Source organism: Crocodylus siamensis, chromosome 2, assembly GCF_052110815.1.
Source record: "Crocodylus siamensis isolate JL-2025a chromosome 2, ASM5211081v1, whole genome shotgun sequence".
Lineage (NCBI taxonomy): Eukaryota > Metazoa > Chordata > Crocodylia > Crocodylidae > Crocodylus > Crocodylus siamensis.
The window spans coordinates 171,101,161-171,114,005 of record NC_143396.1 but is presented as its reverse complement, the minus strand read 5'-3'; the positions used below and the strand labels follow the sequence as shown (position 1 = coordinate 171,114,005).

At 49.6% G+C, this 12,845-nt stretch overlaps 1 protein-coding gene across 5 annotated transcripts in view; it reads right to left on the bottom strand.

Annotated features, from left to right (window-relative positions):
* The window catches only part of MYRF (myelin regulatory factor), a 124,571-nt gene that overhangs the window by 23,211 nt on the left and 88,515 nt on the right, over nucleotides 1–12,845 (bottom strand). For all 5 annotated transcript variants that reach the window (XM_090032282.1, XM_090032281.1, XM_090032280.1 and 2 more), the window contains 4 exons: nucleotides 5,745–5,905; nucleotides 5,283–5,355; nucleotides 4,053–4,141; nucleotides 3,053–3,121 (listed from right to left, as the gene is read on the bottom strand). In XM_090032282.1, coding sequence (XP_089888408.1) covers nucleotides 3,053–3,121; nucleotides 4,053–4,141; nucleotides 5,283–5,355; nucleotides 5,745–5,905 — 392 coding nt within the window. The remainder of the gene's footprint in view (nucleotides 1–3,052; nucleotides 3,122–4,052; nucleotides 4,142–5,282; nucleotides 5,356–5,744; nucleotides 5,906–12,845) is intronic.

Here is a 12,845-nt window from a genome sequence, read left to right as displayed (position 1 = left end):
AGATTTTTTCCTTCCTTTTTAAGATCAGTAACAGCTATAATCTTGCAACACCAGACTCTGTATGCAACCTTAGTGCTGTTACCACTGTGATGAAAACTAGCCAAAATCTTATTTACCTTTTGTGCAGCTGCATCACACTGCAGACTCATAATGAATCTATGAGCCACCAAGGCTCCCAGCAATTCAGACACTTGTCCCTGCACTGAAGTAAGGGCCTTGTTACTCATTACTTAACATGTGTTATATTTAGACTGCAGTATGCATTAAAGTGACTTAAAGTTTTCCAAGAAGTTGCATGTTAATACTTACTACGATTTAAATATAGATTGTATTACTGCACTGGAGTGTTGAACTGGCCCGGTGTGATCCCAGGTCCAAAACCAAAAATCACCTGGTATCACACTAGAGATAGTTCAAGGCTCCCATGCAGTGTGAGGGTTGGGACTAGCTTCCATGCCATGCCAGTGTCACTCCCAGCCCCTGCACCATGCTTGAGCCTTAAACCAGCTCCTGTGCAGTGTAGGGGCTGGATCTCAGCATCCCTCCTAGCCCCACACCAGAGCCTTGAACCCGAAAAGCTCTGGTGCGGTGGAGGGGTATGCAGGAAGGAAACCTGGCAAACAGCCTCCAGTGCAGTGAGTGTGAGGGCTGGAACCCAAGAAACAGCCAGTTCAAGGCTCCGATGCAGTAAGGTGGCTTGGGAGCCCAACAAACAGCTCGGGCTCCCAACCCCTCCCCATCACACCAGTTTCCTGAAAGTATTATTTCCATGGAGTAATCTGACATTAGTTCAACACATGTTAGGTAATAAGCTCTGGAGATACTCCTTACCAGAAAAGGCCTAACTTTGCTACACTAAAATGACACTTCACATGTGATTAACTGCTTGAACATTTGGATGCTACTATTGTACATGCAGTTAACTTGTCCTAAGTACAACATGTAACAAGGCCCTAAGACTTACTGAGCTATACTTTCCAAGATCTCTTTGAAAAATATCTGCTTCCTTCCGTTGTCTGGGGTAACTGCTTATTTGGGGGACACTGTACATTTAAGCAGCAGCCCAACCTAAACTCCCTTTGAAAAGCTGATTAGGGTAGCCACTTGCCCTTTTAACTTATTAAGTGATTCCCATGTCTCCTCTTATGACTTCTTGGTCTCTTGCACTGCTTCGGCTTTACAGGGCCTGAGAATTGTGGGGCCAGATTGGTGTCTCCCCAAAAGTGAGGAGATATATACCAAGAGATGGTTTGGGAACTACTCTGCCCCCCCGCCAGCTGGGCAATATTGTACTCCAGGGCACTCCCATGGCAGTCAGCAAAGCCACTTCAGCATGAGCAAGAGCAAGTTTCTATACCTGTCAGCTATTCTGAAGTGTCCCTCTCCTCTTTACTCGTCTCCTTTTCTCCTTAGTGGTCCAGCCACCTGATAGAGTCTCTCGCAGCTTCCCTGCTTGTGACCTACTAAACATATGCCTTCATTTTGTTTGGCCTTCAGCTGCTTACTGTTCGAATTCCCTCAGGGCCCTCCAGTCCCATCTTCTATGTTGCCTACTGGCCTTTGTGCTCCTTCCTGTGGGACACTTATGCTGAAGGACACTCATCCAACTCACAAAACCTCTTAATCCTGGCCCTTTTCTAACCCTGGCTTTCCCCCTTTCCTTCCTGCTTTGTTGAAGAGTGTCAGTGCCTGCCATTCTGTAGATGGAAGGGAGAAGAAAAAAGGAAGCAGATAGGAAACAGCACTCAAATGACAGTACAATGAAAGAAAAGTAACATACCGTGGACATAAAGCGACTGGGACCCCAGGACCCCTGTGCCGGAAAAGGGCCAGAAGACAGGCAGTGGGGACAGCAAAAGAGCTGCAGGGCAGCCGGAAGGGAAGGGAAAGAGGAGAGAAATGGAGAGGAGTGGGACAAAAGGACAAGAGAGGGGGAGAGCAAGAGGGAGAACAAAAAGAAGGGTAACAGAAATGAAAAAAGTAAAGGAAGGAAGAGAAAAGAGAAAAAAAAAGAAACGGGAAAGAAAATGTGTTGGGAGGGAAAAGTAAATGGAGCAGAAGGGAAAGGGCAGAAATAGGAGGAAGTGGGAGGGGAGAAGGAGAAAGAGAAAGAAGTCAGTAATTCAGTAACACAAGGCCTGACATGACTGTAGGCAACTCAAGAAGTTTTGCCTGCTGCTGTCAAGGCAGCAGATCGCAGGCATCCTGCTGATGCTCTTTCCTGCCTTGGGGCACCATTTGGGGAGTCAGACCCTCAGCAAGTGCAACTTGGCATCAGTGGAAGACTGCTGATTCACACCAGTCAAGGACTTTCCCCAAGTGTTTCGATCTGCAGCCAACTGCTCTAGCCACCCAGGAATAGCCATCACAGTGGGTGCTGTAGACATGCCAAACAACAGCATATTTATTTTTTTATCTTTTCTTTTTAATCTTGAGGAGGCTCAGTGGGCACAAAGCTGCCTCTGCCCTCTAGCCTTGGCAAGCACACTCCAGCAGAACTCCACTGCCAGTGATTAACAATCTCATAATTGGCAACGTATACTCTTTAAAGGCGCTAATCAGAGAGCAAATTCTACCCTGCGATTTTTCAAACACTTCTCTAGAGGCTATTTGGGTAACCCTGAACATTTCAGTTCAACGATGGGCAGGACTCAAAGACGGAAAAGGCATCTGGGTCCCATCTCTTCCCCACCATCTCCTCCCTCACAGCCTACAATCCATTCTCCAGTAAATTGTCTAGTCAGACAACTCACTCTCAGGAGGAGTTTGTTTCCACAGTTGTATTTCAACAAGTCTCCCTACCCTACCTCCTCTCTAGTCAATCCCTCTTAGCCACTGGATTACTGGCCCCAGGCCACAAAACTACCATTCCTTTAATCTCTGTTCACTGCAGGTAAGTGGTTTATGTGGGGGTAGATGCCCTCCACCCCTTCTCTGTTCTGTCCTCAGCTTGCTGGCTTTGTTTAAATACCAGCAAGCCACTAGGCAATGAGAGAAGCCACAAAGAATTTGTGCCCAGGGGAAGGGAGAGGGAAGGGCAGGAGATACATACCCATCAATATCTGCCAAGTCCTCCTCATTGCGCAAGCTCAGCACGTAGAGAGTGGACATGGACACCACACTGGGGAAGAGAGAGAATTTTAAGTGTGAGGGTGGGTATCGATTCTGCAGCAGGGGAATAGTGACTCTCTCACCAGAGCAACAGTCAATGCATCTCTGTCTGATCTATGCCCACCCAGGCTAGATGGGCAGCTGTAGGTCCATAACTCCCAGCCCTGGTGGTACTCACAAATGGCTCATGCAGGACTGACCCTTCTATTGTCTGCTTCTCTATGGTATCACAGGCTGATGTCAGGTTGCTGCACCAGTTGCCATAAGCAACAAGGCCACCCTGAGAGATGAGCACTTACCAAGAACTCCCTGGAGTGGATCAATTGGTCTGGCCAGCAGTTAGGGCAGAGGTATTTTTATTTGTTATGCACTAACAACAGCTCAGCCTGTGGATGACCATGGAGTAGCTGGGCTCTCTACACTGAGGACAACATGCAATGAATGACATGTCTGATACATGCAGTTCCACTGTTGGGTAGAGATCGTGGCTGATGGGGCTCTGGCAAATGGCAAGTGGTGGCCTGGGAGGGATAAGAAAGACAGCAGGGCTCTAGGGTAGAAAAGGCATTCACAGATACAGGGAACAACAATGAGATTGGCTGCATGAGCCGCAGGGATATAAAGGGAAGCAATGGTGAAACAAGCAAGGGATTGAGCTTGGACTCAGCCCTAAGGTGCTGTTGCTCCCACAGAAAGTAATGTGAATTGTGCCTGCTTACTCTAAAGCTGAACCTGGACCAAGAACCATGAACCTGAGCAACAGTGATGTGACCGGAGGAAGGAGATACCCGACCTGCTGGGTGAGCAAGATGCTTTTAAAATGGTACACAGGAGATAGCCAGCTGAAAAGACCCCATGGTTATTCCTTTGCTGTACCATGCGTGACTGAGGAAAGTAGCTTGCCATGCTATGGACAAGCAGCCAGGGGGGCAGTCACTCACCTGAATGCCATGATGATGACCAGAGCGATGATGGTACCCTGGAGGAAGCGCTGGCTGATGCAGGCTTGTTCCGTGACAGGAGATGGGGACTGCAGGACAAATGCAGGGGAATCAATTGCTTGTACAGTGCTGAACTCCTTAAAGCAGCTCTTTCTACTGCCTTAAACTTCCCTGGAAGAGGAGGACTTCCTGCCCCCACCCCAGCAGGAGGCCACTCCTCCTGCTTCATATAATGCCATTCACTATCACTGAAGTATAAGCATGACAGTTCCTCTAGAACAGCATTTCTCAGCCTGTGGGTCATGATCCAAAAGTGGGTCGCAAGAATATATGAAAGAGTCACAAACAAATTTAAAAAAATGGCTCAAACTTTAAAATAGGATTCTCCTTTAAAGGAGGAAAACATGGGAAACCATGGGTTTTCCCTTGGAGGCTGGCAGAGTTCCGACTTGCAAGGGGCTGCTTAGGGCTCCCTATGCCTCAAACATACACCCAGGAATCGGGGTCAGGAGTGAGGGGCACCGGCAGGGCCAGGGGGCTGTTTTCTACTTAAACTGTTTACTGGGTCAGGACTAGCCATCAATGTTTACAAACAAGTCCTGGTACAAAAGGTTGAGAACAACTGCTCTAGAAGACACTGGCCAACAGTGCTGCACTTAAAGTGACTGTAGGGAGATGGTGGCTACAGGAGATTGGCAATGGTAGGGGATAGGTGGGGCCGGGGATCTGAAGGCAGTGAGGCAGGTAACAATACTGAAAGTGCTGAAGACAGAGGGACTCCCCAGTGCTTGTACAACTTACTAGGTGCATCTACACAGGACACTACGTTGCCATAGCAATGAGCTATGGTGATGTAGCTCATCACTATGGTGACATAGCACCAGCAGGCACAAACCACGACGCCAACACTTTGTCACTGTAGCTCATCACTATGGTGATGCAGTGTCTAAAAATAACTGTGCACTGCCAGGATGCACAGTACCAGTAGGTACTAACTAGGCAGTCCTGGGCACATGTAGGCATAACATGTAGGTGTAACATCTCCATTCAAGCACCCCTACCCCCAACACACCATGCAGCTCCCCAGAGACGGACCCCAGCTTCTCCTGCCCTCCAGCAGAAGCACAATAATGCAAAAGGCTTACACGCACAACAGTGTCCTGACGTACACCCTCATGCTTTGCACACCACCTAATACAACTCCTGTTCCTTTGAAAAATGCCTTCTTACCTTGCTAGCCATTTTGGGGGGCCTTTTTTTGTGGGGAACACTTCCTGCACGGCTGAACTGACTTCCTGCTTGGCTGCAAAGGGAGAAGAAAGGTTTGAAGTGGGTAGGCTTTGGCAGCACACAGAGCCATAAAGCTCAGTGAAGGTGGAGTTCAGGGGTGGTAGCACATCTGTAACAAACTCACGTGGCACATTTAGAGAATCTGGGACAGATAGCTCAGGGATTCAAAGCCCTGAAAGAGTGAAAGTCACTGCAGAATGAGTTGCTGCAATAGCCTTAACTCTGCCCCATGGTCTGGGCCTGAGGGGAAATCTCACTTCATTCTCCCTGGTGCTGAGCTCCCCGTAGCTGTAAGGGGCTGCGGCAGAATCTCCCAGTGCCCCACCCCTCAGTGCTACGGCTGCCTGTGCTTCAGGGTGCACATTCCTTCCCTGCTCCTCTGCCTCCTGCCTTTGGCCATACCTGAAGGCCCCAGAGCTGACAGTCGACTTCATACTGTCCAAGCGCTTGAGCTTGGCCAGTTTGTGACTCCACCTCTCCAACTCATCAATGCGGGTCTCCAAGTTGTCAGTCAGTTTGCAAAGTTCCTTCACCGCCCCAACGTTCTCCATGAAGATCCGCTCCTGCCAGGGGCCAAAGCAGAAGGAATGAGCTTTCTTTGGGTGCATAGGGACAGACACACATGTGGGCAGTGGCCTGGCCAGATCAGGCTGCCCATCAAAACTATTTTTCCCTCTTGAAATGTTCAAAATCTACTCGAGCCCAATGGAAAGGTTCCAGACCACCCATCAGCACTGGGCCATGTAGAATGGCACATCAGGAAACCCAGCCAAATTCTCCACAGCTGTTTGGAACTGATAAACATTTGCAAGGGATTTATTTTACTTTGCACCAACAAAACAGATAAAGGCACTGTCTCCAGTACTGGGTGTTCTTGGCAGCATGTACAGTTTTTATCTGTTACAAAGCTGTTGCTCACCTAGCCCCTCCCCTGCCCAGCCAAACAGGAAATAAACGGCACAAATCCTCTCTCGCCTACCTCTCCCCACCCTTAATACTTTGCTCCACATGCAACAGTTTGTGATACCTGAGCTACTTCGCAGCCTGTGCCCTAAGTGAAAACTGAGTTCCAAAAACCAGGGGGCCCCAAAGATACCATCCCACCAACTGCAGGCTCCTCAGTAAAGTGAAAGAGCTCCAGTCTACACATCCTCATCAGTTCTAACTGCAGTACTGTCCAACTGGCATAGAAGTGGTCCCACCAATGTTGTTTCATCATCCCTGAAGCTTCTTTCACCGCTGTGCCTGGTCCTAACTAGGCTCTCTTGGGATAGCAACTGTCTCACATATGTGTAGGACTTGGGGGTGATTGAAACCCCTGGGGCTGGGGGATCATGGATGCTGCAATTCCCAATGCTTGGGGATGCATCAAATCCCCAGGCCCAGGGGTGCCTGAAACCTGCCAGCCCACGCACACAGCCAGGACTGAGAGTCCCACACCTAATGGGGCTCTTGGTCCTGGTTGCACATGTGGCACGGCTGGGACTCATAGCCCTGTCAGGTGCAGGACTCTCAGTTTGGCTGCACACGGCCTCTGTAGCTGGGAGACCCCTCAGCAAAGGGGCCTCCCAGCTGTGACAGCCTGCTTCTTGCTAACGCAGGGGAAGCCCAGGATCAGGCTCCCCCTACACTTGCAGTGAGGCACAACTGGAACTAAATGTGCAATTCCACAATTGCGCCTCCTGCCATGAACATGGGGCACATGGCACGGTTGTGTGAATTATGCATTAGATCCATTTGTGTCTTTACCTGCATATGTAAAGGGAGCCTTAGCCTCACCTCATTTGACTCAGCTACTTACTGGAGCATATTCTAAGAAAGTCCATTTGCAAGCTTCTGGGGAAAGAAAGGCAGATCACAGGCATCCAACATGGATTTACTAAAAATAAATCATGTCAAACTTGATCTCCTCCTTTGACACGTGGGTAGATGAAAGGAATGCTGTGAATATAGTGCATGTGGACTTTAGGTTTGCAAGTTTGCTTTAGACACAAAACGGGAAGGACTACAAACACTTTGGAGGACAAGAGCATAACTTGAAAGGATCTTTATAGATAGGAAAGCTAGCCTGGACCTAACAGGATTAAATTCAGTGCTGACAAATGCAAAGTGCTACAGCTAGGGATGAATAATCAAAAATACAACCACAAAATGGGTAACACCTGGCTGGATGGCAGTACTACAGAGAAGGATCTGGAAGTGTTGTTGGCTCACAGATTCACTATGAGTCTGCAGTGTGATGCAGCGGCACAAAAGATAAATATGGTTTTGAGATGCATCAATAGAAGTTTGGCAAGGCACCATTAGTGCCTGCCATTTTAAGGGTTGAGCCAAACAGCCAGCAGGTACTTGACTATGGCGGCCATTTTAGAACTCTGGCCACCTATATAGACAGCAGTTCCCTACTGGCAGAAACATTACCTGGCTGGAAGGCTGTATGAAACATCCTGGAGGTAAGGGCAGGAGCTTTAGGGGATGGTCTGGAGGCTCCTTGGTCCTGGGCATGACCTAAAACTGCACCCTGCTGGGAGTGTGTGGCCTGGTGGGGCTCCCAGTGGTGCAGGAGCCTCCAGAAAATGCCAGGCCATGTACCATCCTGGTGAAAGGTGGGTTGGGGTGTCTTAACCCATAGCCTCCACAATACTGTGGGTACAAGGGGGCCAGGCATGGCTATGGCCACCTGAACCCAAAGAGGGCATAAGACCCTGGTGGGGCCAGGCATAGCTACGGCCACCTGAGTCCCCACCAGGGAGAAAAGCCCTGTGGCGCCAGTGCAAAGAGGTGGAGATGTGGAGCCCCAGTTTGTGTGTGTATGAGTATGTATAGAGTTGCCCTGGGAGGGGCCAGGGCAAGCTTGGCTCCGGTTGGGTAACTGGCTGGCCACTACCCCGTGAGGGTCACAGGAGAGGCCCAAATATGGTACATCTGCCACCCAAGGTGTGCACTAAAAGCCTATGGCTGAAGGGGCCTGCTATGAGAGAGGGAGCAAGGTGGTATGTGTTGTTGATGCGTGGAAAAGACCCTGTGAGAGGCCCTAGTGAGAGGAGGGCGGTATGAATGTGTGCGTCTGGGGCCTGACAACGAGGGCTAAGCTAGGTCTGGCTGTAGGCCAGGATCATTGTCACCTGGATGCCATCTGCGGGGCTTGGGCTGTGGTGTAGGGGAGAAACGGAGCTGCAGATAGCACCCCCGTGGCATCGGGGCAAGAATGGGCAGCCACCAGCCTAATTAATACCACAATTAAGAAACAACAAGGCATGGCAGGCGAGGAGACAGGCGGTTGGCCCAGAAACAGGTGGGCGGGCCAATGGCAGACCGGCCCCAAGAGAACCCCCTGTTACAAGAAGCATTAGGTGCAAAACACAAGAAGTGACTGTGCCTCTAGACAGGTTACAAGGGGGGGCGGATGACAATAGGATGGGATTCAACACAGACAAGTGCAAAGTGATGCACCTGGGGAGGAACAACTGGCACCATACCTACAGGCTGGGGAACTCCCCTCTTGTCAGCACAGAGGCGGAAAAGGATCTCGGAGTCATCATTGACTCCAAGATGAACATGGGCCGGCAGTGTGGGGAGGCAGTCAGGAAGGCCAACCGTACCTCGTCATGCATCCACAGATGCATCTTGAGCAGGTCCAAAGAAGTGATCCTCCCCTCTATGCGGCACTGGTCAGGCCGCAGTTGGAGTACCGCATCCAGTTCTGGGCACCACACTTCAAGAGGGATGTGGACAGCATGGAAAGGGTCCAGAGGAGGGCCACTCGCATGATCAGGGGGCAGCAGGGCAGGCCCTACGAGGACAGGCTACAGGACCTGAACGTGTTCAGCCTCCAAAAGAGAAAGCTGAGGGGGGTTCTAGTGGCCTGTTATAAACTAGTTAGGGGGGATCAGCAGGCATTGGGAGAGTCCCTGCTCCCCCAAGAACTACCAGGAGTGACCCGGAATAACGGTCACAAGCCAGCAGAGGGTAGATTTAGGCTAGATATCAGGAGGCGCTTCTTCATGGTCAGGGCGGCTAGGATCTGGAACCAACTTCCAAGGCTCCTACCCTGGGGGTTTTTAAGAGGAGGTTAGACGAACACCTTGCTGGGGTCGTTTGACCCCAGTACTCTTTTTCCTGCCATGGCAGTGGGTCAGACTAGATGACCTACTCAGGTCCCTTCCGACCCTAGAAACTATGAAACTGAAACTCTCTGCTCAGCACTGGTTAGGCCTTATCTAGAGTACTGTGTGCAGTTTTGGGCTCTGCATTTTAAAAAGGATGTGGAGAAGTTACAGAAGGTCCAGAGGCAGGTGACACAAATGACAAAGGGCTTGGAAGGTAAGTCATACAAGGAGAGATTGAAACGAAATACACATGTTCAGCTTGTGGAAAAGGTGCTTGAGAGGGACCTGATAGCAGTCTTCAAATACCTGATGGGCTGCCATAAAGAAGAGGGAAAACACCCTTTTCTATCTGTCTGCAGAGTGTAGGACAGTCCAATGACTCTCCAGGGATCCAGCAGACCTCCTGAGGCTAAAAAGAAAGGCCTACAAAGGATGGAGGATGGGATTCACCTCTAAGGAGGATTATTCTGCATTGCTCCGGTCCTGCAGGGAGCAAACCAGGAAAGCCAAGGCTGCAACTGAACTCCAACTAGCTTCGAGCATCAAGGACAATAAAAAGTCCTTTTTCAGATATGTGGGGAGCAGGAGGAAAAGCAAGGGCAACAGTGGATCCCTGATGAACTAAATGGGGCAACTGACGCCCAGGAAAAAGCCAACCTATTAAAGGGATACTTTGTGTCGGTCTTTCATCAGTCCCATGGGACACCCATGCTCACCACGGGACAGGGCAGTCCAGGTGAGAGAGATCCCCTGCCCTCCATTAATGCTGAGCTCATGAAAAAACACCTTCAGAAGCTGGATACCTTCAAGTTAGCCGGCCCTGACAATCTATACCCAGAGTACTCAAGGAGCTGGCGAGCATCATTGTCCAGCCCCTGGTACGGATCTTTGAAAACTCCTGGCACTCTAATATAGTGCCCAAAGACTGGAAGAAGGCCAATGTGGTGCCTATCTTCAAGAAAGGGAGGAAAGTGGATCTGGCTAACTATAGGTCCATCAGCCTGACTTCTATCCCAGGAAAGATCTTAGAAAAGTTTATTAAAGCGGCCATCCTTAATGGACTGGCTGATGCCAACATCCTGAGGGATAGCCAGCACAGGTTTGTTGCGGGTAGGTCTTGCTTGACCAATCTCATTTCCTTCTACAACCAGGTGACCTATCACCTAGACAAGGGAGAAGAGATTGATGTCATATATCTTGACTTCAAAAAAGCCTTCCATCTGGCATCCCATGATCACCTCTTGACAAAACTGGCCAATTGTAGCCTTGGGTCCACCACAATCCACTGGCTGGGAAATTGGCTCTGTGGTCAGGCCCAGAGGGTAGTAATTGACAGAAGTCAATTGTCATGGTGCCCTGTGACCAGTGGGGTCCCCCAAAGCTCTGTCCTTGGACCCATATTGTTCAACATCTTCATTAATGATGTGGACATTGGAGTCAGAAGCAGACTGGCCAAGTTCGCTGATGACACCAAACTTTGGGAAAAGCATCCACACCAGAAGATAGGCGGGTGATCCAGGCTGACCTGGACAGGCTCAGCAAAAGGGTGGACAAGAACCTGATGGTGTTTAACACTGAAAAATGCAAGGTTCTCCACCTTGGGAAGAAAAACCTGCACCATCCTTATAGGCTTGGCAGTGCTACACTGGCTGGCACTATGGAAGAAAGAGACTTGGGGGTCATCATTGACCACAAGATGAACATGAGCCTGCAATGCGATGCTGCGGCTAGTAAAGCGACCAAACACTGGCTTGCATCCATAGATGCTTCTCCAGCAAATCCCGGGACGTCATTCTCCCCTCGTACTCGGCCTTGGTGAGGCCACAGCTGGAGTACTGCATCCAGTTTTGGGCTCCACAATTCAAAAAGGACGTGGAGAAGCTTGAGAGAGTCCAGAGGAGAGCCACGCGCATGATCAGAGGTCAGGAAAACAGACCTTACGACAACAAGCTGAGAGTCATGGGGCTCTTTAGCCTGGAAAAGCACAGGCTCAGGGGCGATCTGATGGCCACCTATAAGTTTATCAAGGGTGACTACCAGTGTCTGGGGGAATGTTTGTTTACCAGAGCACCCCAAGGGATGACAAGGTCGAACGATCATAAACTCCTGCAAGACCATTTCAGACTGGACATAAGGAAGAATTTTTTTTACTGTCCGAGCCCCCAAGGTCTGAAACAGCCTGCCATCAGAGGTGGTTCAAGCACCTACATTGAACACCTTCAAGAGTAAATTGGATGCTTATCTTGCTGGAATCCTATGACCCCAGCCGATTTCCTGCCCTTGAGGTGGGGGACTGGACTCAATGATCTTCCGAAGACCCTTCCAGTCCTAATGTCTATGAAATCTATGAAATTGCAGCAAAGTAGAATTATACTGTGTCTCAGGAAAGATTTCAGTTACAATAAGGCAGTAGAATATACTGCCTAAGAAAGTTGCAGCCTCTTCATCACTGGAGGTGTTCAAGAGTTTGGTCAGCCACTGGTCAGGGATGATCACTATGCCTATGTCCTACTATGGGTATTTCCCCATGCTTCTGGACTTTGGTGTTTACCACATGGGGATTTTCTCCTCTCCTGCTTCTACATGTGTCAAGGGTTTGTTTGGGTTTTTTTTTTAAAGCTTTCCTCAGAGGCACTTGGTACTGGCTGCAGCAAAGGCTGAGGATTTTGACAGGAGTGTGCCAAAGCTCCCATGGGGACTTAAACCCAGATGTTCCTGGCTAGTGGGTCTGCCCCTTGGCTCAGGGTCAGATTGATTGCCACATCTGGGGTCTGGAAGAAATTTTACCCTATGGTCAGATTGAAACAGACTATGGGGGTTTTGCCTTTCTCTGTAGCAGGGGGCCTGGCCCTCTTCCTGGGATCTCTCAAGTATATTTTAATAATCTCTGCAGCAGCAGGATGTTGACTGCCACTGTCCCTGCTTCTTTACCTGTGGCAGATTAGGGTGTTTATGTTGTGTGTTGTGTCAGGGTTGACTGTAGTTTTGCTAAGAGGTGAGACAATGGATTTGTATAAGATGGTTTGGATAGGCATGATCCTGCCTCAGGCTGGCAGTTCAACTGGATGGCCTCTCAAGGTCCCTTACACCTCTACTGTATCATATCTATAAAATCTATGAGGCAAGCAAGTACTCTGAGCAAGAGAGATTGTGACTCAATTTCATTTCCAAATTTATGTTCAAGAAGGCAAAACAAAGGACACCTGGCAGGCTGAAGTTTACTGCCCTCACCACCCTCATAACATCTCATTACAAGAGTCAGGGCAGCAGGCAGACAGGCAAGCAACATTTCCCCAGGTGGTGCTGTTTACCTGAGTAGGTCTGGCTGCCAGCAGCCTATTTCCAGGTGGCCCCAGTTGCCAGCAGCTTTTTCAGTAACCAACAGGCTACTCAA